This window comes from Scyliorhinus torazame, chromosome 6, assembly GCF_047496885.1.
Source record: "Scyliorhinus torazame isolate Kashiwa2021f chromosome 6, sScyTor2.1, whole genome shotgun sequence".
NCBI classification, from domain to species: domain Eukaryota; kingdom Metazoa; phylum Chordata; class Chondrichthyes; order Carcharhiniformes; family Scyliorhinidae; genus Scyliorhinus; species Scyliorhinus torazame.
The window spans coordinates 241,574,414-241,601,696 of record NC_092712.1 but is presented as its reverse complement, the minus strand read 5'-3'; the positions used below and the strand labels follow the sequence as shown (position 1 = coordinate 241,601,696).

Below are 27,283 nucleotides of genomic sequence, written 5' to 3'. Positions count from 1 at the left end.
AGACACACACACACTGATGGACATGCAGTGGGGCCAATCACCATACACAACACCGCAGCCAATCACCAGTGAGGGCACACGCACTATAAAGACAGGGGACAGGATAGTAGCAGCCAGCTCGGAGCACAGAGCTCCCAGCCTGCAACACAGACATTCACCATGTGCTGAGTGCATCACCTGGTTAGGACTAGGCAAGGGTCAACAGTTAAAGCTGGTATCGCATTTACCCACAGTTCAAGTGGTGAACTCAGTCCAAGGCATCACACAAACTTGCCACCCCCACATTGATTCTGTATACACCTCTCGCTGCCTCAGGAAGGCAGACAGCATTATCAGAGACCCCCTCCCACCCAGGCATTGCCTTCTTCCAGACCCTTCCACCAGGCAGAAGGTACAGAAGTCTAAAGACTCGCACATCCAGACATAGGAACAGCTTCTTCCCCACAGCTACAAGACTCCTCAACAACTCCCCCTCGGACTGATCTGTTCCCTGTAAAAACACTATTCACGACGCCTTATGATGCTCTTGCTCATGTATTTTCTTTGTTTGGCCCCTTGCTCCACACTGTAACCAATCACTGTTCTGTCGATGTACCGTTTGTCAATGTTCTCTGTTGATTATTCTGGTGTCTACTATGTACGTACAGTGTACGTTCCTCGGTGGCAGAAAAACACTTTTCACTGTACTTCGGTACGTGACAATAAATCAAATCATGTGTCTTTAGGATGTTAAACTTAGGAATAAAGTTTATTTTAATAACCATATTAAAGTGATTTCATATTTGCACATGAAATCACTGCTGGAGTGAAGTATCCTTTCCTCACAATCTTACAAATAAAATATTGGAGTTTCTATCCGGTGCCCGAGCAACTGTTGAGATCTGGTCCGGGATTCTAATACTTCACATTGCTGACAGCCCTTAACAGCTATTTTCAGACCACAAAAAGGTATCTCTTTGTTGGCTGCAAGTGGACTCCAATAAGGGTCATTGGTACTCTCTGCACCGTCCTACAAGATCAAATACTGCCAATCTGAAAACCATGCCAATGTGGATGCATTATCACGATGATCATTACCAGCTGGTCAAATACCAAGTCAGGATAATATTCTTTTACTTTTAACAGATTGCAAACGTTCCAATGACAGTTCACCAGATTGTGAATGTTCCAGTAACTGCAGCTCAAGTCCAAAGACATACCAGAAATGATCCTGCGATGGGGAAGGTACTGGAAATGTTATTCAAGGGGAGGAAAACATCCTGAATTAAAGCTGTACATTTCCAGGAGACTCTAATTAACAGCACAGGGAGGATGTCTGTTATGGGGATGAGAGCGATTATTCCTCCAAACTTGCGACGTAGTATTTGGAGCAGTTGCAAGGAGGAAACCCAGGCATTGGGCGAATGAAGGAATTAGCACAAAGCTACTTTTGGTGGCCAGGAATTGATGGCCAAATAGAAGAAAAAGCAGGAGTGTGTGTGGGGAAGAAACGTCCCTCCGTTGTCCCCATTGCATGTATAGGAGTGGTTAAAAATGCCATGGCAGCGTCTGCTCGTTGACTTTGCTGGTCTATTCAATGGGAACATACTCATGTCGACGTGCACAGTGGCAGAGGTTGTCTTAATGAAGCCAATGACTGAAGAGCAAGCCATTGAGAAACTCAATATTATCTTTGCGAGATTTGGAAAGCTAGAGCAGATAGTGAGCTATAATGGGCCACAGTTTACAGCCCACGATTTTGAAGACTACTTGAATACGTGTGAACTGCAAGATAAGTCATCACCTTATCACCCATCGGCGAATAGTTTAGCCAAAAGGCTTTTGGCAATTCTGGTTAAGTGGCACTTCACACAACCCAAGTGGATTCCCGTGAGTAGGCAGGTCATGTAGCATGTGGGAGTCAATGCCTAGCATCCCAATCACACCTCGTGTGATTGCCTGGACACTGTGCCTGAACACTGCAGGAGGTAACATCACACGCAGCAGCCAACATGCGGGAGGTAACACCACACACACAGCAGCCAACACACGAAAACCCAGGGGATAGGACACAACTCCGGGGACATGTCCATGGCTGGAGGGTGGATGAATGCCATGGGGAGGATGGATACCTGGAGAGATGGGCAAAGGAAAGTGACAGAGGCATCATAAAGATTCTGCGAAAAGGTGTTTAATGTGTTGTACAAACCTCACTCCGGATGGTGCCACCCCCCCCCCCAGCCCACCCCCTACCTACCCCCACCCCTCCCCGATGCCCTCCGTGATCCTCAACGTGCTTTGCCCTCCTAGCTCTACCACTACGTCAAAGTGTTTCCCCAGGATGCACGTCAGAGGTGGAGGCTTCCCGTTGCCTACCTCATGCCATGGCCTGCAATGCCACTGGTGGACATCCTCAGGGCTCACTTGTTGGTGGCATAGGTGTGCCAACCTGTCCCAGGTGCTAACCTCGAGATGCAGCTTCATTTGAGGGGTGGAACTCAGGGGAGCTAGTGGCCACTGTCGCCACTCCATGGGATGGGTTTGGGTTGCCACTCAGCACCCCCTCCTCCCACTTGGTGCACATAGGGTCCTGGGGTTCATCTTGGGATGGAAAGGCAGCTGGTTCGAGTTCCCCATGGTCCACATCAGTGTCGACGCCCTCAGGGACTGGACATGCTCTGCAGCACCGCGGCCATTCGCAGCGGAGACGGGACAAGCAGCACCTCGGCCATTCCCATCTGAGAGTGGGACATGTTCCACAGAACCTCATCAAGGTCGGCCTAGTACTGGGTAACATCCCCCAGTGAGTCAGATATTCTGCCGAGACCCTCGACCATGGCCGTCACCGACTGCCCGACGCCTTGGTCACCTTCAATCATTGTGCACGTCGTGCACCAGGCTCGCCACTGCAGTCACCACCCTAGCAGTGTTGGCATCGGTGGCACTCATTACCGCTGCCATCTCCTCTGATCCTAGCCTCTGGGACTCCTCCAAGTGACTATGGTCTGCTGGAGTGACAGTGACATCTCCCTCTGAACGCAGAGGTTGGTCCTATCGTTTCCATCAACTCCAGGTATCTCTGTACCACAGGATCATCAGGCTGGGACCCAGATGGGTCCTGAGATTCACATAGAATTTACAGTGCCGAAGGAGGCCATTTGGCCCATCGAATCTGCACCGGCTCTGGGAAAGAGCTGCCCATTTAAGTCGACACTTCCAACCTATCCCCGTAACCCCATCTAACCTGTTTTGGACACGAAGGGCAATTTATCATGGCCATCTAGAGAACGATGTACAAATTTGGTTCATTATTTAAGAAAAGACAGTAAAGAGTTTAGAAGCAGTTCAGAGAAGGTACCCATGGGAAGCTCTCTTATGAGGAACGGTTATACAGATTGGACATGTATCCATTAGAATTTAGAAGATCCAGTGGTGATTTGGAACATAAGCTCCTGAAGGACTCTCCGGAATCCTCGGGGGAACAGGACATCCCTCCGGGCCTCCATGGCGTCTAGCAGCCTCCCCGAATCTTAGTGTTGGGTTGTGAGCTGGCTGGGGTTGGCTGAGCAAGTGCGGTCCCAGTGAATCAACTGGTGAACCTTCATTTGCGACGAGAAGCCCGTAAGGCCTCATTAAGTGGACCAATTAATGTTGAATAGCATTGCCGGTCTCACTGGGCCAAGCGCCGGGAAGCTCACGGCAGTTGCAGTTCGCTACCACTCTTAGAAATGTTTTCAGAGAATTGCACCCCAAGATGTCATCAGCTGCTTCACGGGCCTTTGCCAAATCTAATACTAAACCCCTTATATAGTAAAGACCTATTCAATAAACCTCTGTTGATCTTGCATTGAACACATATGCTTCAGCAATTTATTTATTTTTCACTGTTAGTCCAAAGATACAACACCTAAAACCTGCCCCCCCCCCCCCCCCCCCCCCGCAGCAACTTCCCTTTTCCACAAATCCTGAAAGACATGCTGTTAGATGAATTGGATATTCTGAATTCTCCCGAATTCTGTGTACCCGAACAGGCACCATAGTGTGGCGGCTGGGAGATTTTCACAGTAACTTCATTGCAGTGTTAATGTAAGCCTACTTGTGACACGAATAAAGATTGTCATTATCATCTCTCTATCATTTCTAAAAGTAGGCTACCATTAAGTTACTGTGAAAAGCCCCTAGTCGCCACATTCCGGCGCCTGTTCGGGGAGGCTGCAACGAGGATTGAACCCGCACTGCTGGCCTTGTTCTGCATTACAAGCCAGCTGTCTTCGCCCACTGTGCTAAACCAGCCCCTCACTGGAAACAGCAGCGAGTGCAGTACAAAAAAAAATGTGGGGGTGGGGGTGTTCTAAAATCTGGGAGAGAAAGTGGAGTGGTGATAGTCACTCGTAGATCATAAAGCATAGAATTTACAGTGCAGAAAGAGGCCACTCAGCCCATCGAATCTACACCGGCCCTTGGAAAGAGCACCCTACTTAATTCCACACCTCCACCTTATCCCCGAAACCCCACCTTACCTTTGGACACTATGGGCAATTTAGTGTTGCCAATCCAACTTACCTGCACATCTTTGGACAGAGGGGAAACCAGAACACCCGGACGAAACCCACACCGACAGAGGGAGAACGTGCAGACTCCACTCAGACAGTGACCCAAGCTGGAATTGAACCTGGAACCCTGCAGCTGTGAAGCAACAGTGCTACCCCACTGTGCTACCGTGCCGCTCATAAGACTCCTCAGAATATTCAGCCCAATATCTCACTTCAAGCAACAATGGAGACAGAAAGCAGGAAACTTTAAGCAGGTTTCTTAACAACCATCATTGGAAAGTGCTAACATACATTACTAAGGAGGTGAAGCACAGTCAGCTCGCTTTCATGAAAGTAAAATCATGACGAAGCGGTGGAGGTGGGGGCAAAGGGGAGGTGGGGAGGCAGTGGACAAAGGGGAGGCGGTAGAGGTGGGGGACAAAGGGGAAGCAGTGGGGAAAAAGGGAAACAGTAAATGTGGGGATATTACAATAATCATGGGGGACTTCAATATCCTGGTGGACTGGGAAAATCAGTTTGGTAGTGGATCCCAAGAAAAGGTATTTGTGGAATGTCTAAGAGAATGATTTTTGGAGCAGCTTGTGACAGAGCCTACCAGGGAAGAGGCAATTCTGGATTTGATGATGAGGCAGACTTGATTAGGGAACTTAAGGTGAAGGAAGCCTAGGGAGCAGTGACCACAATATGATAGAATTTACCCTGCATTTGAGGGAGAGAAGCTACAATCAGATGTAACGGTATTACAATTAAATAAGGGTAACTACAAAGACATGAGGGAGGAGCTGACCAGAGTTGATTGGAAAAGGAGACGAGCAGGGAAGACAGTGGAACAGCAATGGCAGAGGTTTTTTGGGGTTATTCTGGAGGCACAACAGAAATTCACCCAAGGAGGACAAGGCATCCATGGCTGATGAGGGAAGTCAAGGACAGCATAAAAGCAAAAGAAAAAGCATACAAAGTGGCAAGGATTAGTGGGAAGCCAGAGGATTGGGTAGCCTTTAAAAGAGAGCAGTGGGCAACTAAAAAAGCAATAAGGGGAGAGAAGATGAAATATGAGTGCAAGGTAGCTAGTAATATAAAAGATAGGAAGAGTATTTTTAAATATATAAATGGTAAGAGAGGCGAAAATAGACATTGGACCACTGAAAAATGTGGCTGGAGAATAATAGGAAACAAAGAAATGGCAGAGGAACAGAATAGTTACTTTACATCAGTCTTCACAGTGGAAGACACCAATGGGATGCCAGAGCTCCAGGAGGCAGAGGGGAGTGCAGTGACCATCACGAAGGAGAAAGTTCTGGGAAACTGAAAGGTCTGAAAGTGGATAAATCACCTGGACCGGGTGGACTACACCCAGGGTTCTAAAAGAGATAGCCGAGGAGATTCTGAAGGAATTGGTGGTGATCTTTCAGGGATCACTGGAGGCAGGAAGGGTCCCAGAGGACTGGAAAGTGGCTAAGGGTTCCTTCACCTTAAGTTCCCAAATCAATTCTGCTTCATTGTACATCACCAAATCCAGAAGTGCCTGTTCCCTAGTCGGCTCGGTCACAAGAAGGGAGGGTAGCAGAAGACAGGAAATTATAGGCCGGTTAGCCCGACTTCTGTCATTGGTCAGATTTTAGAGTCCATTATTAAAGATGAAATCGCGGAGTACTTGGAAGTGCATGGTAAAGTAGGACTGAGTCAGCATGGCTTCGTCAAGGGGAGGTCATGTCCGCCAGATCTGTTAGAGTTCTTTGAGGAGGTAACAAGGAAGTGAGACAAAGGAGAACCAGTGGACGTGATTTATTTAGATTTCCGGAAGGCTTTTGACAAGTTTGCCGTATAGGAGACTTTTAAATAAAAGTCAAGATCAGATTATGTTAAGGGCACGATCCTGGCATGGATAGAGGATTGGCTGACTGGCAGAAGGCAGAGAGTAAAAGGGTCTTTTTCAGGATGGCAGCTGGTGACCAGTGGTGTGCCTCAGGGATCTGTGCTGGGACCACAACTTTTCACAATATACATTAATGATATGGAAGAAGGAACTGAAAGCACTGTTGCTAAGTTTGCAGATGATACAAAGATCTGTAGAGGGACAGGTTGTATTGAGAAGCAGGTGGGCTGCAGAAGGACTTGGACAGGCTAGGAGAGTGGGCACTGAAGTGGCAGATGGAATACAATGTGGAAAAGTGTGAGGTTATGCACTTCGAAAGGAGAAATGGAAGCATCAACAATTTTCTAAATGGGGAAATACTTAGGAAATCAGAAGCACAAAGGGAGTTGAGAGGCCTTGTTCACGATTCTCTTAAAGTTGACGTGCAGGTTCAGTTGGCAATTAACATTGCAAATGTAATGTTAGCATTCATGTCGAGAGGGCTAGAATACAAGACCAGGGATGTACTTCTGAGGCTATATAAGGCTCTGGTCTGACCCCATTTGGAGTATTGTGAGCAGTTCTGGGCCCCGTATCTAAGGAAGGATGTGCTGGCCTTGGAAAGGGTCCAGAGAAGGTTCACAAGAATGATCCCTAGAATGAAGAACTTGTCGTATGAGGAATGGTCGAGGATTGGTCGAGGATTCTGGGTCTGTCCGTGTTGGAGTTTAGAAGGATGGGTGGGGGGGGGGGGGAACTTCCGATGGCAGCCACGGAGGAGTCGGTCGCACATTTGATAGCTCCCGCCTGTGACGGATTTTTGGACCTTTTCCCCTGTTTTTTTCCATATTTTATGGGATAAATCGGTGAAGTGCGAGACAGTGAGGAGAAATCCCCCTCCGGTGTATGGAGAATTGGACCAGAAGTGGCCGTGTGAGAAGACAAAGTCCTATAAGGAAGACGCGAGCACAGCCGGAAACGTGGGAAAGCATGGCGGAGAGCAAGGGCCGCGGGGAGACGGTACAGTGGTCGACGGGGCAGCTGGTGGAGTTTTTTGAAGATTGCTTCGCCAAGCTGAAGGAGGACATGCTGGACCAGATTAAGGCTTCGATTGATCAAGTTGTGCAGAATCAAGAGACCCACGGGAGAGCGATCCAGGAGGGGGAGAAAAAGGTGTCCGAGAACGAGGAGTACATAACCATGTTGGAGACCAAGGTGGAGATGATGAACGATCGCCAGAAAAGAATGCAGGAGAAGCTGGAGGACCTGGAGAATAGGTCCAGGAGGCAGAATCTTAGAATTGTCGGCCTTCCTGAAGGCAGTGACGGATCGGATGTGAGGACTTATGTGACGGACATGTTGGAGAAGTTGATGGGGGAATGTGGCGTTCCCTCGGCCCCTGGAAGTGGATAGAGCGCACAGAGCCCTCACGAATAAAGAAAAGAGTCTGGTGGCAAATTAAAAGACACTGAAGCCTTGGAGAAGCCATGTGGCGGCCATTTGTTGTGCTGGGCTATATAAGTAGAAGTAGTGCTATGTGTAATAAGGGGCTGTTTGGACGGCTAAAGGTAACTTTGTCATGCCGGGAGCTGGTTAGAGGGGGATGGTCATTGGGGTTGGTTCTGTTTTCTGGGTGTTTTTCTTTCTAAAGTGGCCGTTTCCTCACTTGTTTTTTTTCTGATGTTCGTTTACTGGGGAATGCGATGCTTTTAATATGTTTGTCCACGTGCCCGGGGGGGGGGAGGGGAGAGAGAAGAGAGAGAGACAATGGGGAGATAGACTGTTTGGTGCCAGGGGCGGGCATTATCAAGTCAGCATGGGTCAGCTGACTCTCGGAAGTGTGTGTGTGCGTGCGTGCGTGCGTGCGAGAGAGCAGGTGTGAAGCTGGAGCTTGACGACTTCCAGTTGCGGCGATGCCTGGGTAGGTTGCACGGTCGGCAGCTCCCGCCGAGAACGGACTTTTGGGCCCTTTTAAGGAGCTCCAGCGGCACTTGGACGACAATTCCCGGTGTGGGAAGGAAGCAGTGAAGTTCCCCAGCAGTGCATGGAGTGGACCAGGAGCGGAGCGGTCAAAAAAAAGTGGCACTAGAGAAGAGAGGAGAACGGGTGCGAAAAAGCAAGATTGCAGCGGGCAGGGACCAGGCAGCGTGGGCTCAGTGGTCTCAGGAGCAGCAGGAGTTTTTGAGAAGCTGCTTTGCGGAATTGAAGGTGGAGATGTTGGCCCCTATGAAGGCGTCAATTGAAAGGCTGGTGTAGATCCAGAAGATGCAGGGAACGGCGATAAAGGAGGTGCAGCAGAAGGCCTCTGATAATGAGTATGAGATCCTGGGCCTGGCTGTCAAAGTGGAAGTGCACGAGGCGCTGCATAAAAAGTGGCAGGAAAAGTTTGAGGACCTGGAGAACAGGTCGAGGAAGAGGAACCTGCGGATTCTGGGTCTCCCAAGGGCGGGGAGAGGTCGGATGCTGGGGCGTATGTGGCTATGATGCTGAGTACGCTGATGGGCGCGGGAGCCTTCCCGAGGCCCCTGGAGCTTGATGGGGCACACAGGGTCCTGGCGAGGAGGCAGAGGGCGAATGATCCGCCGAGGGCCGTGGTGGTGAGTGTGGTAGTATGTATTGGGGGTCATGTGGGCCTGGAAGCCCTAATGTCATTGGCTGACAGATCCCGGGTCCTGGTTGGCCGTTGACCTCATGCTCCGCCCTGAAGGCGAAGTATAAGAAGCCGGTGCCTTCCCCCGCAGGCCAGTTTACTATCGGGCTGCTGGGGAACAGACACGCTTAATAAAGCCTCATCGACTTCACTATATTCGTCTCACGGAGTCTTTGTGCGCCAGTGAGGTTCCACCGCTTCACCGACAGGGAGTGTGTCCTGCAATGGGCGAAGGAGCAGAGCAGTAGGTGGAAGAATGCCAAAATCCGCATCTATCAGGACTGGAGTGCAGAGCTGGCCAAGAAGCGGGCAGGATTCAACCGGGCCAAGGCGGTTCTCCACGGAAAGGGAGTGAAGTTCGGGCTGTTACTGCCAGCGCGGCTGTGGGTCACGTATCAGGGCCATCATCACTATTTTGATACGCTGGATGAGGCGTGGACCTTTATCAAAAATGAGAAATTGGACTCATATTAATGGTTTGTAGTATGTTATGGGGATGCTGGGGAGTGGGATGGGACAATGTTTTTTCTTTATGTGGGCTTGTTTGCTGGGGGGGGGGGGGGCGCGCGCGCGGCGGCGGCGAAGCGAATGGATGTGGGACTGCTGGTGGACAAGGAGGTCTGTGGGCGGGTTCGGGGGTGCATCCAAAGATCTGTGGAGGCCAATAATAATGGGGAGGTGTCGATGAGTGTGGTCTGGGAGGCGCTGAAGGCAGTGGTCAGGGTGGGGAGCTAATTTCAATCAGGGCTCACAGGGAGAAGAGGGAAAGGATGGAGAGGGAGAGATTCGGAGGGTGGATAGGAGATATGCAGAATCCCCCAAAGAGGGGCTGCTGAGGGAGCACCGGAGCCTCCAAACAGAGTTTGACTTGCTGACCACAGGAAAAGCTGAGGCCTTGTGGAGGAGGGTACAGGGAACAGTGTATGAGTATGGGGAGAAGGCAAGTCGGAGGTTGACTCATCAGCTGCGGGGGAGGGAGGTGGCTAGGGGGATTGGGAGAGTCAGAGAGAGAGGGAGGAACACGGAGCGGAGTCCAGCTAAAATAAACAAGGTCTTTAGGGACTTTTATGGTAAATTGTACAAGTTAGAACCCCCGGAGGGGGATGCGGCAGTTCCTGGACCAACTGAGGTTCCCAAGGGTGGAGGAAGGGCGGGTAGAGGGTTTGGGGGCCCCGATCGAGATGGAGGAGCTAGTTAAGGGGTTGGGGAGTATGCAGGCGGGCAAGGCCCCGGGGCCGGATCGGCTCCCGGTTGAGTTCTACAGGAAGTTCTCGGAGCTGTTGGGCCCGTTGTTGCCGAGAACCTTTAATGAGACGAAGGAAAAGGGAATCCTTCCCCCGACGATGTCGCAGGCTTTGATCTCGCTTATCCTCACTATAAGGACCCTCTGCAGTGTGGCTCTTATAAGCCGATTTCACTCCTCAATGTGGATGCCAAGCTGTTCGCAAAGGTTTTGGCCACCAGGATTGAGGATTGTGTCCCGGGAGTGATAAATGAGGACCAGACAGGGTTTGTGAAGGGCAGGCAGCTGAACACGAACGTGCGGAAGCTCCTGAATATGAGTGGGAGCGGCAATGGACGCGGAGAAGGCCTTTGACATGGTGGAGTGAGAGTACCTGTGGGAGGTGTTAGGCAGATTTGGGTTCGGGGAGAAGTTCATAGGGTGGGTTAAATTGCTGTACCAGGCCCCGGTGGAGTGTGTATCGACGAACCGGCTGCGGTCAGGGTATTTTAGGTTGTACCGTGGAACGAGGCAGGGGTGCCCGTTGTCCCCCCTGCTTTTTGCCCTGGCGATTGAACCGCTGGCCGTGGCGTTGAGGGAGTCCAGAAACTGGAGGGGGTTGGTTCGGGGGGGGGGGGGGGGGGGGAGCACCGTGTCTCACTAGATGCGGATGACCTGCTGCTGTACATTGCGGATCCTGTGGAGGGGATGGGGGAGGTCATGCAGACACTTAGGGAGTTTGAGGACTTCTCAGGCTACAAGCTTAACGTGGGGAAGAGCGAGCTGTTTGTGGTGCATGCGAGGGGCCAGGAAAAGAGGTTGGAGGAGCTACCACTCAAGATGGTGGAGAGGAGTTTTCGGTATTTGGGTATCCAGGTGGCTAAGAGTTGGGGGGTGTGATGAACGGTTACTGCCTTATCATCATGTAAGGTGATGTTCCCTTTAAGACCAGGCTTGGAACCCTGGGGACTCCGCCTCTGGCTCCGCCCATCTGGGAGCCATACATAAAGGCCTGCCTCATGGTCTGTATAGCAGTCAGCTCTCGTCCAAATCTGTAGCATAGTTATTAGCCTAATAAAGCCTTCTTTACAGTTTAATCTCTAAGCATCATTATTGAGGGTACCTCAGGGGGTCCTGCATAAGCTCAATCTGGCACGGCTGGTGGACCAGATGGAGGAGGACTTCAGGAGGTGGGACATGTTGCCACTCTCCCTGGTGGGTAGGGTGCAGTCCATTAAGATGACGGTCCTCCCCAGATTCCGGTTTGTCTTTCAGTGCCTGCCTATTCTCATCCCCAAGGCCTTCTTTAAGCAGGTAAACAGGAGCACATGGGATTTGTGTGGGCAAATAAGACCGAGGGTTAAGAGGCTGTTCTTGGAGCGCAGTCGGGGGAGGGGGGGTTGGCGCTGCCGAACCTCTGCCTTATTACTGGGCAGCGAATGTGTCTATGATTTGGAAGTGGGTAATGGAGGGAGAGGGGGCGGCCGACGCGGAATACCATGAGCCCGGTGGTGGCGGCGACATTGAGGATTTGGGGGCAGTGGAGACGGCATAGGGAGGAGGTAGAGGCCTCAGTCTCGGCTCCAATATGGGACAACCATAGGTTTGTTCCAGGTAGGATAGATGGTAGGTTCCTAAGCTGGCACCAGGTAGCAATTAAAAGGATGGGAGATTTATTCACCGATGGGACTTTTGCCAGTCTAAGGGTGCTGGAGGAGAAATTTGGGTTACCTCCAGGAAATGCCTTCAGGTATATGCAGGTTCAGGCGTTCATGAGAATGCAGGTGGGGCATTCCCGCTGCTGCCTGCCCGGAGGATGCAGGACAGGGTGGTTTCAGGCGTGTGGGTCGGGGCGGGGAGGGTAAGATATCAGAGATATACCAGGAGCTGCAGGAGGTGGAGGAAGCCTTGGTGGAGGAGCTGAAGGGCAAGTGGGAGGAGCTGGATGAGGGCCTGTGTGCTGACACCCTGGGCAGGGTCAATTCCTCCTCATCTTGCGCATGGCTCAGCCTGATCCAGTTTAAAGTGGTGCACAGGGTGCATTGGGGTGGAGGACAGGTGTGCGAGGTGTTCGGGGAGCCCAGCAAACCACGCCCATATGTTCTGGGCGTGCCCAGCACTTACGGAATTTTGGATAGGCTTCGCAATGGCTATGTCCAAGGTCTTGGATACTCTGGTCAAACCGAGCTGGGGGATAGCGATATTTGGGGTATCGGATGATCCAGGAGTGCAGGAATCAAAAGTGGCCGGAGTTCTGGTCATTGCCTCCTTGGTAGCCTCCTGGAGAAGGCTCTTGTTAATGTGGAGGGACGCGAAGCCCCCAAGCGTAGAGGCTTGGGTCAACGACATGGCAGGGTTTCTTAGGTTGGAGAAGATAAAGTTTGCCTTGAGAGGGTCCTTGCAGGGATTCTCGGGCGGTGGCAACCGTTCCTCGACTTTCTCAAGGTATGTTCGGTGGAGGTCAGCAGCAGCAGCAACCTGGGTGGGGGGGGGGGGGGGGGGGGGGGGGGGGGGGTGGAAAGAGAAGAGAAAAAGCTGCTTTGCTGACAGGGGAGGAACTGTTACTAGGGCACAAATGGGAAGTCGGGAACAGCGAATGCCCGAGGGGGGGGCGGGGGCTCGAGGAGGCAGAGGGCGCGAGCTAGAGGCTGGCCTAAAATGGGTGATGGCCAGTTGGCAAGGGGGGGGCTGGCAGCCCCCCGAACAGGCTGATTACATGGTGTTCCATGGTGTTCAGAGGGCTGAATGGGCCGATCAAGAGGGCTCGCCTGTTTGCGCATTTGAGGGGGCTGAAGGCGGACGTGGCAACGTTACAAGAGACACACCTAAAGGTTATAGAGCAAACTAGATTGAGAAAGTGGTGGGTTAGCCAAGTACTCCACTCGGGGCTGGGCTCAAAGACCAGGAGGGGTAGCGATCTTGATCAACAAACGAGTGGCATTCGAGGCAGGCGGAATCACGTCAGACAAGGGGGGGTAGGTACATAATGGTGAGTGGGAAGCTGGAGGGGGTGCGGGTGGTACTCATGAACATATATGCTCTGAATTGGGATGATGTGGAATTTATGAGGCGGGTGTTAGGTAAGATCCCAGACTTAGAGCCACATAACCTGATCATGGGGGAGACTTTAACACATCATTGATTCAGAATTGGACCGGTCAAAATCCAGGACAGGGAGGAGGCCGGCCACGGGAAAGGAATTGAAGGAGTTTATGGAACAGACAGGGGGGGGAGGGGGGGGGAGGGGGGGGGGGGGGGGGGGGGGGGGAGAAAATAGACCAATAGAGGTTTGCACGGCCAAGGGCGAAGGAGTTTTCCTTTTTCTCACATGTCCACAAGGTATACTCTCGCATCAACTTTTTGTTCTGAGCAGGGCGCTAATACCGGGGGTGGTGGATACGGAGTAGTCGGCAATCGCAGTGTCGGATCATGCCCTGCATTGGGTGGGTCTACGGGGTAGTGTGGAGAGAGGACAACGCCCGTTGTGGAGACTGGATGTGGGGTTGTTAGCAGACGAAGCGATCTGTGGGCGAGTTAACAAATCCATCCAGAACTACCTGGAAACAAATGATACGGAGGATGTCTCTGCAGCGACGGTTTGGGAAGCCTTGAAGGCAGTAGTCAGAGGGTAATTAATCTCGATACGGGCCCACAAAGAAAAGGCGGAACGGGCTGAGGGGGGGGGAGGGACAGGTTAGTGGAGGAGATACTCCAGGTGGACAGGAGACACTCCGAGGCCCCAGACGCAGGGCGACTGAGGGAGTGGCGGAGGTTACAGGCGGAGTTTGGCCTGTTGACCACAGGGAAAGGAGTGGAACAGTTGAGGAAGGCAAGGGGGGTGATTTAGGAGTACGGGGAAAAGGCAAGCAGAATGTTGGCGCACCAGCTCAGGAAAAGAGGCGGCCAGGGAGATAGGTAAAGTAAAGAGTAGAGGCGGGAATACTGTCCTGGACCTAGCGGGGGTGAACGAGGTGTTTAAGGACTTCTGTAGTAAATTATAGGAGTCTGAACCCCCGGCTGGGGTGGAGGGGATGAGGCAGTTTTTGGATCCGAGGGTAGATGAGGATCTGGTGGAAGGGCTGGGAGCCCGAATTGAGATAATAATCGAGGGGCTGGAGGGCATGGAGTTGGGCAAGGCCCCAGCACCTGACGGCTACCCGGTGGAATTCTATGAGAAGTTCTCAGAGATATTGAGCCCACTGCTGGTGAGGACATTTAATGAAGCAAGAGAGAAGTCAGTCCTCCCCCCAACAATGTTGCAGGTCTCGATTTCATTGATCCTGAAACAGGAGAAGGATCCGGAGCAAGGCGGGTCACGCAGGCCAATTTCTCTACTGAATGTGGACGCCAAACTGCTGGCTAAGATACTGGCCACAAGGATAGAGGACTGTGTTCCGGGGGTGACAGGGGAAGACCAGATGGGATTAGTAAAGGGCAGGCAATTCAAGGCCAACGTTCGAAGGCTGTTAAATGTTATTATGATGCCCTCAGAAGGAGGGGAGGTGGAGGTATCGATGGATGCAGAGAAGGCTTTTGATCGGGTGGAGTGGAATTACCTGTGGGAGGTGCTGGGAAGGTTTGGGTTTGGTGAGGGCTTTATTGACTGGGTTCGGTTGCTCTATCAGGCACCAGTAGCGAGTGTGCGTACGAACTGGCGGAGGTCGGGGTATTTTAAACTACACCAAGGGACGAGGCCCCCTCTCCCTGTTACTGTTTGCTCAGGCCATAGAGCCATTGGCCATGGCGTTAAGGGAACTGGAAAGGGTTGGTTTGGGTGGGGGGGGGGGGGGTGGAACACCGGGTCTCTCTTTACGCAGATGACCTGCTCTTGTATATTTCAGACCCATGGGAGGGGATGAGGAAGTTATGCGGATCCTCGGGTAATTTGCTAATTTTCGGGGTATAAATTGAACATGGGGAAAAGCGAGATGTTCGCTATCCAGGCAAGAGACGAGACTGGAAGAGCTGCTGCTTAGAATGATAGGAAAGAGCTTTCGGTATCTGGGAATCCAGGTGGCCCGGGAATGGGAGGCACTGCACAAATTAAGCCTATCCCGGCTGGTAGAACAAATGGAAAGGGGCTTTAAGAGATGGGATATGCTCCCGTTATCACTGGCCGGGAGGGTACAGACCGTGAAAATGACAGTCCTCCCCAGATTTCTGTTTGTCTTTCAGTGCCTCCCCATTTTCATCCCAAAGGCCTTTACCAAGCAGGTGAATAAGATTATTTTGGGCTGTGTGGGGGCGGGTAAAAGTGAAGAAAGTGTTGCTGGTGTGCAGTCGGGGGAGGGTGGGTTGGCGCTGCTGAACTTCTGCAATTACTACTGGGCGGCTAATATAGCCATGATTAGGAAGTGGGTCGTGAGGGAGGGTCGGTCGGCATGGGAGCGGATGGAGGCGGCGTCATGCAAAGACACCAGTTTGGGAGCACTGATAACGGCACCTCTTCTGTTCTCGCCAACCTGATACTGCACAAGTCCGGTGGTGGTGGCGGCTTTGAGAATCTGGGGGCAATGGAGGAGATAAAGGAGAGTGGAGGGAGCATCGGTGTGGACCCCGATTTATAATAATCATTCAGTTTGTACCAGGTAGGCTGGATGGTGGGTTCCAGAGTTGGCAAAGGGCAGGAATTAGAAGGATGGGGGATCTATTTATAGACAGGAGCTTCCCCAGCTTGAAAGCTTTGGAGGATAAATTTGAATTGCCAGCAGGGAATGGGTGCGAGACTTCCTGAGAAAGCAGGTTCCGGCCTTTCCGCTGCTGCAGCCACGGAGGATACAGGACAGAGTAATCTCCAGTACCTGGGTAGGAGAGGGGAAGGTTCCAGATATTTACCAGGAGCTTTCAGAGGGGGAGGAAACTCCGGTGAAGGAGCTTAAGGGCAAGTGGGAGGACGAGCTCGGAGGAGAGATAGAAGCGGGGCTATGGGCGGATGCCCCAAGCAGGGTTAATACATCCTCACCATGTGCCAGGCTTAGTCTGATACAATTTAAGGAAGTCCGCCAGGCACACATTACAGCGGCTAGGATGAGTAAGTTTTCCGGGGTAGATGGTAGGATACGTGTGCTAGGTGCGCGGGAAGCCCAGAAAATCATGTCCACATATTTTGGGCATGCCCGAAGCTTAGAGGGTTTTGGCAGGGTTTTGCTAAGGCAATGTCCACGGTGCTAAACACACGGGTGGTGCAGAGTCCAGATGTAGCGATCTTTGGAGTGTCGGAAGAGTCGGGAGTTCAGGGGGCAAGAGAGGCCAATGTCTTGGTCTTTGCCTCCCTGGTAGCCCGGAGACGGATCTTGTTAATGTGGAGGGACTCAAAGCCCACGAGTGTAGAGACCTGGGTTAGTGACATAGCTGGGTTGCTCAGTCTCGAGAAGATAAAGTTCACCTCAAGAGGGTCAATGGTCGGGTTCACCCAGAGGTGGCAGCCATTCGTCGACTTTCTCGGGAAAATTAAAATGTCAGCAGATGCAGTATTCCAAGGGGGGAGGGAGAAGATTCTTGTCTTATGGTTGGGTTGTGTGAAGATTGGGATGGGGGGGAGAAATGATTATACCATGTTGAGGTCATTGTTAATGTTATTTTTATAAACATTTTCAAATATCTTAATAAAAATATTTAATAAAAAATGGATAAGGGGGGATCTTATTGAAACTTGCAGGAGAGGCCTGGATAAGGCGGACATGGAGAGGACGTGTCTACTGCTAGGAAAAAGGGGAAGCAGTGGATGTGGGGCTAAAGAGGAAGCAGGGGCTAGTTTAGCACACTGGGCTAAATCGCTGGCTTTGAAAGCAGACTAAGGCAGGCCAGCAGCACGGTTCGATTCCCGTACCAGCCTCCCCGAACAGGCGCCGGAATGTGGTGACTAGGGGCTTTTCACAGTAACTTAATTGAAGCCTACTCGTGACAATAAGCGATTTACATTTCATTTTCAGTAGGAAGCCATTTGGCCCTTCGAGCATGCTCATTCTGATCATGCCCAGTGTAGGTCAAGTTCAATACACTGGACCTGCCTTTCCCCTATATCCCCTGAGCCCAGAGAGCTATAACTAACTCCATCTGTTTTTGCCTCAGCTGCTTTTTGTGGTAATGAGTACCCACATAATAATAAATAATATATTGTCACAAGTAGGCTTCAATGAAGTTACTGTGAAAAGCCTCTAGTCACCACATTCTGGCGCCTTTTCGGAGAGGCAGGTACAGGAATTGAATCCCCACTGCATCTCTGCATCCTCCTCACAGCTCACCCTCCTACCCAACTTTGTATCATCTGTAAATTTGGAGTTAATAGTTAGCTCACTTGCCATTAATATATAATGTGAACAGCTGGGGTCCGAGCAGAGATCCCTGCAGTACCCCACTAGTCAGTGCCTACCAATCAGAAACAGAACCATATATTCCAACTTTTTGCTTTTTCCCCCGTCAACAAGCTTTCTATCCATCTCTGCACACTACCCGTAACCTCATGCACTTTAAATATGGAAGCAGCGGATGGGTGGATGCAAAGGGGGAAGCAGCGGACGGGGGGAGGCAAAGGGGGAAGCAGCGGACGGGTGGATGTAAAGGGGAAGCAGCGGACGGGTGGATGTAAAGGGGGAAGCAGCGGACGGGTGGATGTAAAGGGGGAAGCAGCGGACGGGTGGATGCAAAGGGAGAAGCAGCGGACGGGTGGATGCAAAGGGAGAAGCAGCGGACGGGGGGAGGCAAAGGGGGAAGCAGCGGACGGGGGGATGCAAAGGGGGAAGCAGCGGACGGAGGGATGCAAAGGGGGAAGCAGCGGACGGGGGGATGCAAAGGGGGAAGCAGCCGATGGGTGGATATAAAGGGGGAAGCAGCGGACGGGAGAATAAAGGGGGAAGCAGTCAATGTCTGGATAAAGGGGAAACATCAGATGTGATATATTCAGATTCCAGAGGAATGACTAACAAGGGCAGGATAAATGGATTACTTTCAAGTTGGAGTGCCACAGTGTTGGTTCCTCAACTATGAACAATCTATATTACTAAGAACAAAGCAGCACAGGAAACAGGCCCTTCGGCCCTCCAAGCCTGCGTCAACCATTGTACCTGCCTAAACTAAAACCTTCTGCACTTATGGAGTCCGCATCCTTCCATTCCCACTCTATTCATATATTTGTCTAGATGCCCCTTAAATGCTGCTATCATACCTGCTCCCCCCACATCCCCAGGCAGTGCCATCCATATATTTAGCACCCAGTGTTAAAAAAAAATAAAAAATAAAAAAAAAATAAAAAAAAAATGCCTCACACATCTGTTCTAAGCTTTCTCCTACGCACTTAATCATGTTCCCTCGTACTCGACCCTCCCTACCTTAGGAAAAGAGCATCGGACTCTCCGCTCTGTCCATGCCCCTCAATCTTCTAGACCTCTATCGCCTCTCGACCTCCGTCGTTCCAGTGAGATCAGATCGAGTATATCTAACCTCTTCTCATAGCTAATGCCCTCCATATCAGGCAACATCCTAAAAAACCGCTTCTGAACCCTCTCCAAAGCTTCCACATCCTGCTGGTAGCGTGGTGACCAGAATCATGTGCAACATTCCAAATGAGGCCTAACAAAGGTCCTGTACAGCTGCAACTGACTTGCCAATTTTTATATTCAATGCTCCGACCGATGAAGGCCAGCATGCCGTATGTCTTCTTGACCACCTTATCCACATGCGTTGCTACTTTCAGTGGTGATCGGTGGACATGCATGCTCAGATCTCTCTGCCTGCCAATACTCGCAGCACAGTGGGTAGCATTGTTGCTTCACACCACCAAGGTCCAGGGTTCGATTCCCATGACTTGGATGAATGGATCAATTATATTGTAGGCAAATTTGCAGTTGATATGAAGAAAGAAAGTAAATTGTGAAGAGACAAGCGCCAAAAACCCTCATCTTTGTTCGCGGCTGAGATTCGCCAGTCCCGCTGAAAGTGAATGGAATTTTAGCTGGAACCTCAAATTCTCCATTCTCACTTGCAGTGGAGGGGGTAATGGAAGAGAATGGAGAATCTCGCCCAATGAGTCAAGTGGCCAAAGAAAATGTCATAGGTGGCGAGATTCTCCAACCTCGTTGCGCTCTCATCCGAGCGAAACAAGGCCGGTGAATAATGGGAGGGGCCAAAAACGAGAACCACTCCAGGCTCCAAACGGCCCGCCCCATTCCCGTAGACAAAATTGGGATTTCACCGTAGCGTGGTGAGAAACCACTCTAGTCCTATTTCCATACAATTAACAAGAGCAACCCCAAGAGCCTCCCTTCATTCAGCGGCCTCCCCAGCACCGATTAGCGCTCCTTTTGTAAAACGTGAACCTGCCGGAAGGGCTTCTGTGAGGATCTGAGGTGGTCAGTAGCTCACAGGCAAACCTAGGGGCGCTTGACTCGGCAGGTGGTGGGGGACCCTCAGTGAGTGGAGGGGGACCCTCCGCAGGGGTGGACCGCCATGGGAGGGTGGAGGGAGTGGGCGGAGGGCAATTGCGTATGGTACCACTTGCCAACCCTTGGATTGTAGGAGGCTTAGGGGTGATCTTATAGCAGTCGATAAAATAATTAGGAGCATAGACAAGGTAGATAGTCGACATCTTTTCTCAAAGGTGGAGGAGTCTAGAACTAGAGAGTATCGGTTGAAGGTGAAAGGAGAGAGATACAAAAAAGAGACCAGAGGAGAGATTTCTTCACAGAGGGTGGTGAGCATCTGGAACAGACTGTCAGAGGCAGTGGTCAAGGCAGATACAATTTTTTCCTTTAAAAAAGCAGTTTGTCACGCGAGAGTACCCTTTAAGAAATGGGTGTTTTAAGAAATGTACCTGCTCATGTTACTACAGTGATGTCAGAGTGTGGGTGGAGCTGAGCTCCACTTCTGCTTTTTAGTTTCAGTTTGAGGAGAGCTTGGGTGTCTGTGTTTTTCAGGGAGCTGCATCTGAAGTCTGCCATCCAAAGATTATCTTAATCATTTGGTGAATTCAGAATTATAAATGATTTCAGTATTGAATGTAAACCCTGATGTGCCCCTGTTTAGAGGTTTGTTAAGTTTTTGGATGTTAAAAGAACAGCATACAGATTACTTAGTGTTTTATTCTTTGGGGGGTGTATTTGAATTAATGGTTGCTAAGATATTCACTGGTTGTTTTAAAAAGGTTAACTTGAGTTCATAGAATAAACATGGTTTTGTTTTAAAAACCACTGGTCCATTTTCTGCTGTACCATACCTGTAGAGTGGGCCGTGTGCTCCCCATACCACAATCGATTAAAAGTTGTGGGTCAGGTGAACTCCATGGTACACTTTGGGATTCTCTAAACCCTGGCCTATAACTAGTTAGGCAGTTACACGGGCAGGGTGTGTATAGAGGTATATGGGCCAAATTTGGGCAAGTGGGACTTGCTTGGACAAGTGAAACCCAGGCAGACACTGAGAACAGGCAGACTCCACACAGACAGTGACCCAAGCCGGGAATCAAACCCTGGACCCTGGTGGTGTGAAGCAACAATGCTACCCACTGTGCTGCCCTGCCGCCCACTGTGCTACAGTGTCCCCAAAATCTTCACGTTCTCTCCTGTATAAGTCGCCAACTTGGCGTTATACTTAGGTCAAAGGCTGAACTCTCTTCTCGAAGATATTTGAATGCATGTTTGTCCATTACCATGGCCGACACGCCAGCGTCGACATTCATGCTTAGGACCTTTTCCATTGGGGTTATTTTACTCACTTTCACCACATTCAGCCTGTATGTTTCTGAATCTTCATCGGAGTTCTTCTCCACTTTATTCACTGGAGAGTTTAAAAAAAATATTTGGCTTGCTCTGCCTGGCGCAGCAACATGTCGGAATGTGGCCCTTCCTATTGCACCGAAAACAAATAAAATGATCCGCTTCTTGGGGGTAATCTCCCCCGCATCGGTGGCATTCATCGTAATTTCAAAGTTGACAACCCATTCCCCTTCCTGGCTGGAGACTAAAATCCTGCTCCTATATTCTTCTCTGCCTGTCGATCTGGCGGCACGCGGTGCAGCCGTATCTTGCCCTCTTGCACATTTTGAAGCACTGACACACCCTTCTCAGCGCATTTCCCAGGCTATTTTGATCGCCTTATCTAGGGAAATCTTTGTCTCAGCCAGTAATTTAATTTGCACACTAATGTTGTTTATACTGCATACTGAGCGATCGTGCAGAACATCACTCCATGCTGTGCTGAATTCGCAATGTTTGGTTATTTGGCGGAGACTGCCAGCGAAAGCTGTGATAGAATCTTCTGGGTGGATGACAGCTGAATTGAACTTACAGCTTAGTATAATGTGGGATCTGGGGTTGAAATGACCCAATCATGGGTATTGTTTTTCACTCACTGTTTTTCAATTCCTTTGACGCTTTCTGTTTTCTCTGCTATTTTCTAAGATATTCCCCCTTGAATTCTGAGACTACTGAGGTGTTGCGATCATTGTCCAATTTACGCTATCGTCAATATGGTGGCTCGACTACTGCGGAGGATACTTATATAACCAAAAGGGGTTTTATTGATAAAAATGAAAAAAGGTTAGCTATGCACAAGCACTGAGTCTTTAAACAAGTCTTCACTCTACGACTCCCGTGTCCACACTTCTCGGACCCCTGCTCCTAGGTCCCTGCGCTTTTTCCCCTCTTGGTCGGTTTGGCTCATCATTCTCACACGATAGGCCTCAAGCCAGTCATATGGACTTAGAGGGCTCGCTACCACAATCACCTAGAAGGACAAGGGAGCTGGCACATGGAAACACCATCACCAGCAAGTTCCCAAAAAAGCTACACACTGCTCAGACTCAGAATTTAATAGCCATTCCTGCACTGTTTTTGGATCAACAAACCTGAATTGACTCCCCAACAGTATGATGTGTGTACCTACATGGTAGCTCAGCAACATCTTCTTTAGGGAAGTGATGGGCAGCAAATATTCTTTTTGCCAGCGACATCTCATTAAAAAAAATTTAAAGACTGGTCTAAATATGATTTTAAAAATTTTTATAACCACTTTAGATGTTACATAGGAACATAGAACGTGGGCCATTTGGCAATTCAAGTCTGCACCACCATTCAATAAGATAATGGTTGTGGTCTCCACTCCACTGTCCTGTCCGTTCCCCATAACCTACCCTTACCCATTAAAAAAAACTATTCTAACTAAGCTTTGATAAATCCTCCACTATTTTCTGCACATTAGAAATTCATATCGGCCTGCAGAGATAAACTTCTCTTCATCGGTGTGAAAATGGAGACCTTTTATTCTTAAACTATGTCCCTTAGTTTTAGACTTCTCCATGAGAAGAAAAGCCCCTTTCTGTATTCACCCCATCAATTCCCCTCAAGGTCACCTTGTTATTCTAGAACTTTGGTTCCAGAGGCACTGTTTAGCACAGGGCTAAATCGCTGGCTTTGAAAGCAGACCAAGGCAGGCCAGCAGCACGGTTCAATTCCCGTAACAGCCTCCCCGAACAGGCGCCGGAATGTGTTGACGAGGGGCTTTTCACAGTAACTTCATTTGAAGCCTACTTGTGACAATAAGCGATTTTCATTCTTTCATTTCATTTCATTCAGAGACCAACATTTTTGCAAAAAGATTGAACATACAAACATTCATATGTGATACTCTAAAATGCTACACTACCAGTACTTTTTAATAATATAGACAAGGTTACAGCAAGATCTAAAGCAGCAAATGAATAACGAGTTAATTTGTTTCTTGGTAGTCATGGGTTCCATAGAAACATACAAAGAATATAGAACGAGAAGGCCATTCAGCCCTTTGAGCCTGATCAAGTTCAATATTCTGATCCCACTTTCCCCCCATATCTCTTGATCCCTTTTGCCCCAAAAGCCAAATCTAATTCCTTCTTGAAATTGCACTACTTTGTGGAAGTGAATTTCAGATTCACCTCTCTCTGGGTGAAGAAATTTCTCCTCGCCTCTTATCCTCCAACTATGACCCCTATTTCTGGACTCTCACACAATAAGGAACATTCTTTCTGTCTAATCCTGTTAGAATTTTATAAGTTTCTGTGAGATCCCTGTAATGATGTGTATGTGTAGATAACTAAAGAGTTAATTAGAACATCTAGCTGTAACACTACCACTAGAGGGTATTACAAGATCCAGTATTAGCAGCTCCTAAAGGATCTTGGTCCGTTCCTACCCAGGAGTGTTTAGTAAGCAGTTGTGTATTTGGATAGCTCAGTATAGTTAGTATTTATAGTTGTGAATCAGTTAATTCAATCATATTTAATTACTTGATTTCTAGAGACAGTGCTGTAGAGTGTCGAACTCGGATATAATCAATTATTACTTTAAATTAATTAGTTTGCTTAAGTTGAAGACTCAGGGTTTCTTCAGGATCACATCACCAGACCATCAGCATCAACAGCTGTAACGATACATATTAGAGCCAGTAATACAACAATCTCCTCTCATTCTTCTGGATTGCAATGAATAATCCTAACTCTACTTAGTTCTACCATCCGAGTTCAGCCTGGTAAACCTTCGCTGCACTCCCTCCATGGCAGTAACATCCTTCCTCAGATAAGGACACCAAAACTGCACACAATAGTCCAGATACGATCTCACCAATGCCCTCTACAATTGCAGTAAAACATCTCTATTGTTGTACGCAAATCCTCTTGCTATGCATGGAGGGGGAAATATTAGCCAGAACAATGATCTTCAATTGGTGCTCTGAAATCATCCACAGCTAAATGACAACTTAGTATCATATTGAAGAGATTACCGTACCCAGTACTTCACTGAATTCTAAGCTTCTTTGCTTGGGTCTTAAAATGGGGTTGGAATCCATAATCTTCTGAGAAGCAAGTGCCTTACCAAATGAGTAACTGTGATATTTATAGAAACTTTAAAATTAATATGCATGTGTTTTAAACTTACATTAGACTATATGCTTCCTCAGACAAGTGAAATTTGATTTTCCCTTCACGGGAGATGATGTCAAGCATCGAATTGAAGGTTCTTACAGCCTAAATAGGATAGAGAAACAACAAGTCATTTTCTTTACAGTTTACTGGAAGATGATTACCTGAATGGTGGAATTCTTACCTCTAGCCGTATAGAAATTTTAAGACGAAAGTCAGACACTCCATGGCCCAATTGTAACACAAATGTATCCATAAGTTGAATTCTCCCTATTTACAAGAAAATCAAATGACAATAGATCATTTGAAGAGGTCACATTTTATGTTTCCAATTATCCGGTGGCTCTTAAAGGACGTTTGAGTGTTTCCAGATCAGGATAGCTCAGTTAACGTGCCATCATAGCTCTCACACATGACGATTAATATTCTCAATTTTACTAACCTTTGGGAAAGTTGAAATTGACAGACCACTTACCAGCCTCCCCCAATAATTTATCTTCACTAACTCTGAAGGCCTGTCAGACCTGGGACATTTCCACCCCAGCAGATAGACAAATATTTAAAATAAATTAATTGAAATCCAACCATTCAAGCAAACCTGGCTTCCTTTATTGGGCACACTACTACTCAAGAACTCCTAGACACCAATATCCTGTCTGTTGTGTCCTTTGTTTTTGTTCTTTCAGGATGGTTGTAGTGCTAACAAAGAACAGCAAGTTGCATTTAATAAACAAAAGCTAATTTATTACACTACACTAAATTGGATTAAAACATATTACTAAAGAATTAGTTAAGTAAAGATTACACTACACATCTTCACAATCAATTATATTATTAGTTCAACTATATCACAACTACTGTCTTGCTCTCTTCCACTCTCTCCTCTATCTTCCAGACGTCAAGGAGGCAGGTGATATTTATATGGTTGCTCTATCGCGCCATCTAATGACTAGAGTAGTAACATTACATTAACCTTTTGTGCTTTACAATGTCCACATATTGTGACATGTCTAGAGATAAAAATCAACCCCATGATTTTAGATTTTACTTAAGGCTTAGGGAGAAATGAATTCCAAAAAAGATATTCTTTCTAAATATATACTCATTTATAATTATTGCTCTCATCAAAAGCTTTACTAGATAATAAAAAAAACTAGGAATTACAAAAATACCGAAAGTATGGAACACAAATGGTTTGTCCAAATGTTACTCCGTATCAACCGCACAGTTCACAGGACTACAATAAAAGTTCATTCTTCTTAAACAGATCATCTTCTGCATTTAGAAAAACTGGTAGACTAAGTCTAATTAAAATGTTACTTTTACATAGCTTCTTTCACCAATCTTTTTGAGACTCGGATTCAATTCCAGCCTTGGGTGACTGTCAGTGTGGAGTTTGCACTTTCTCCATGTCTGCGTGGGTTTCCTCTGGGTCCTCCAGTTTCCTCCCACAGACTAGGTGAGATTATGGGGATAGGGCAGGGGAGTGGGCCCAAGAGGGTCCTGTTTCAGAGGGTTGGTGCTGATTTGATGGGCCAAATGGCCTCCTTATGTTTCTAAGTAGAGTTCTTATCTGCAAGTGGACTATTTATACACCAGACCTGGGCAAACAACAAGAAAATAAGTGATCAGTTAATTGTGACGTAGGATAAGGGATACATTTTCTCCAGGACTCAAAATCTCATGTGTATCTTATGGATCCTCTTTGCATGAAAGGACAAAGCTTTAATGTTTCATCTGAAAAAAACTGTTCAGCACTTCCCTAATAATACTGCACTGAAGTGCTGACTTGGATTACTGGTTGAATTCTTTGGAAAAGCTTGAACCCACATTGAGAAGCAAGACTTTAGTACTGGACGAAGCTGACAAAATACATTCCAAGTCAACTTCAATTTTCAAGTCCCACATAAAAGTACAAATATCTGAATAATAAAAAAGTACATTTTTCCACTGATTTTCTTTTCCATTCACATTTCATAAAATACCAAAATGTAATCAAGATGTTCTGATATAGAGCACTATAAACAAGCAAATGAACAAAAATTGAGAAAATTCCACTTAGCGTGTATAGTAACAGATAATAAGGTTAAGAAGGTTAAGAGGAGACTTAATAGAGGCATACAAAATGATCAGGGGGTTGGATAGGGTGGACAGTGAGAGCCTTCTCCCGCGGGTGGATATGGCTGGCACGAGGGGACATAACTTTAAACTGAGGGGTAACAGATATAGGACAGAGGTCAGAGGTAGGTTCTTTACGCAAAGAGTAGTGAGGCCGTGGAATGCCCTACCTGCTACAGTAGTGAACTCGCCAACATTGAGGGCATTTAAAAGTTTATTGGATAAACATATGGATGATAATGGCATAGTGTAGGTTAGATGGCTTTTGTTTCGGTGCAACATCGTGGGCCGAAGGGCCTGTACTGCGCTGTATTGTTCTACGTTCTATAATGTAACAGCACCTTTCAGTTCTGATGGAACATCGACCATCTGAAAAGACCAACTGTTACAACACTGTTTTTAATCCTGATTTCTAACCTTCACAGTTTACTTTTGTACAATTTTGATGATTCCCCAATGTGCTGAATAATCTTACCTTCGCTACTGCATTTGCCTATAGCCTAAAAATTAAAAAAAATGGAATAAGTGCACAAATTTCAAGATGCAATATGAAAATTCAGTTTCATTACCACAAAATGTGCACTTACCAATACAGTATCAAAAATATCTTCAACGAGAACCATAAGTGCTTCATTGGATTTCAGTTCTGCAGTTTTCAGAAACTCCGTAGCCCGCTCAAACCATAGCAGCATGTAAAATAAGTTAACAGGCTTTATTTATTTAGGAATCAAAACTTCTAGGTTTATGGCAATTATAAAGAAGTTACATTTCCGATGAACATTCTCAAACACTAACATATTGCAGAGAATCCTCAGCTGAATGAGTGATCTGTATTAGAGGGTAGATGATTAAGTGATCGAGAAGACAGGACCTCTAGGGTTGTAATCTCGGGATTACTCCCTGTGCCACGTGCCAGTGAGGCTAGAAATAGGAAGATAGAGCAGCTAAACACGTGGCTAAACAGCTGGTGTAGGAGGGAGGGTTTCCGTTATCTGGACCACTGGTCCTAGGGAGGTGT

The 27,283-nt window shown here is 48.3% G+C and overlaps 1 protein-coding gene and 1 long non-coding RNA gene across 2 annotated transcripts in view; both read right to left on the bottom strand.

The window, feature by feature from the left end:
• LOC140425793 (synaptonemal complex protein 2-like) overlaps nt 1-24,248 on the bottom strand; it is a 111,939-nt gene extending 87,691 nt beyond the window's left edge. Inside the window, exon 1 of the mRNA XM_072510209.1 lies at nt 24,164-24,248. Coding sequence (XP_072366310.1) covers nt 24,164-24,231 — 68 coding nt within the window. The 5' untranslated portion in view covers nt 24,232-24,248. The remainder of the gene's footprint in view (nt 1-24,163) is intronic.
• Nucleotides 24,249-24,354: 106 nt separating this feature from the next.
• Nucleotides 24,355-26,930, bottom strand: LOC140425792 (uncharacterized). Its single transcript, XR_011948010.1, has 3 exons — nt 26,853-26,930; nt 26,741-26,765; nt 24,355-24,417 (listed from the first exon to the last, which is right to left on the bottom strand). It is a non-coding gene; the product is annotated as an uncharacterized lncRNA (long non-coding RNA).
• Nucleotides 26,931-27,283: the final 353 nt, after the last annotated feature.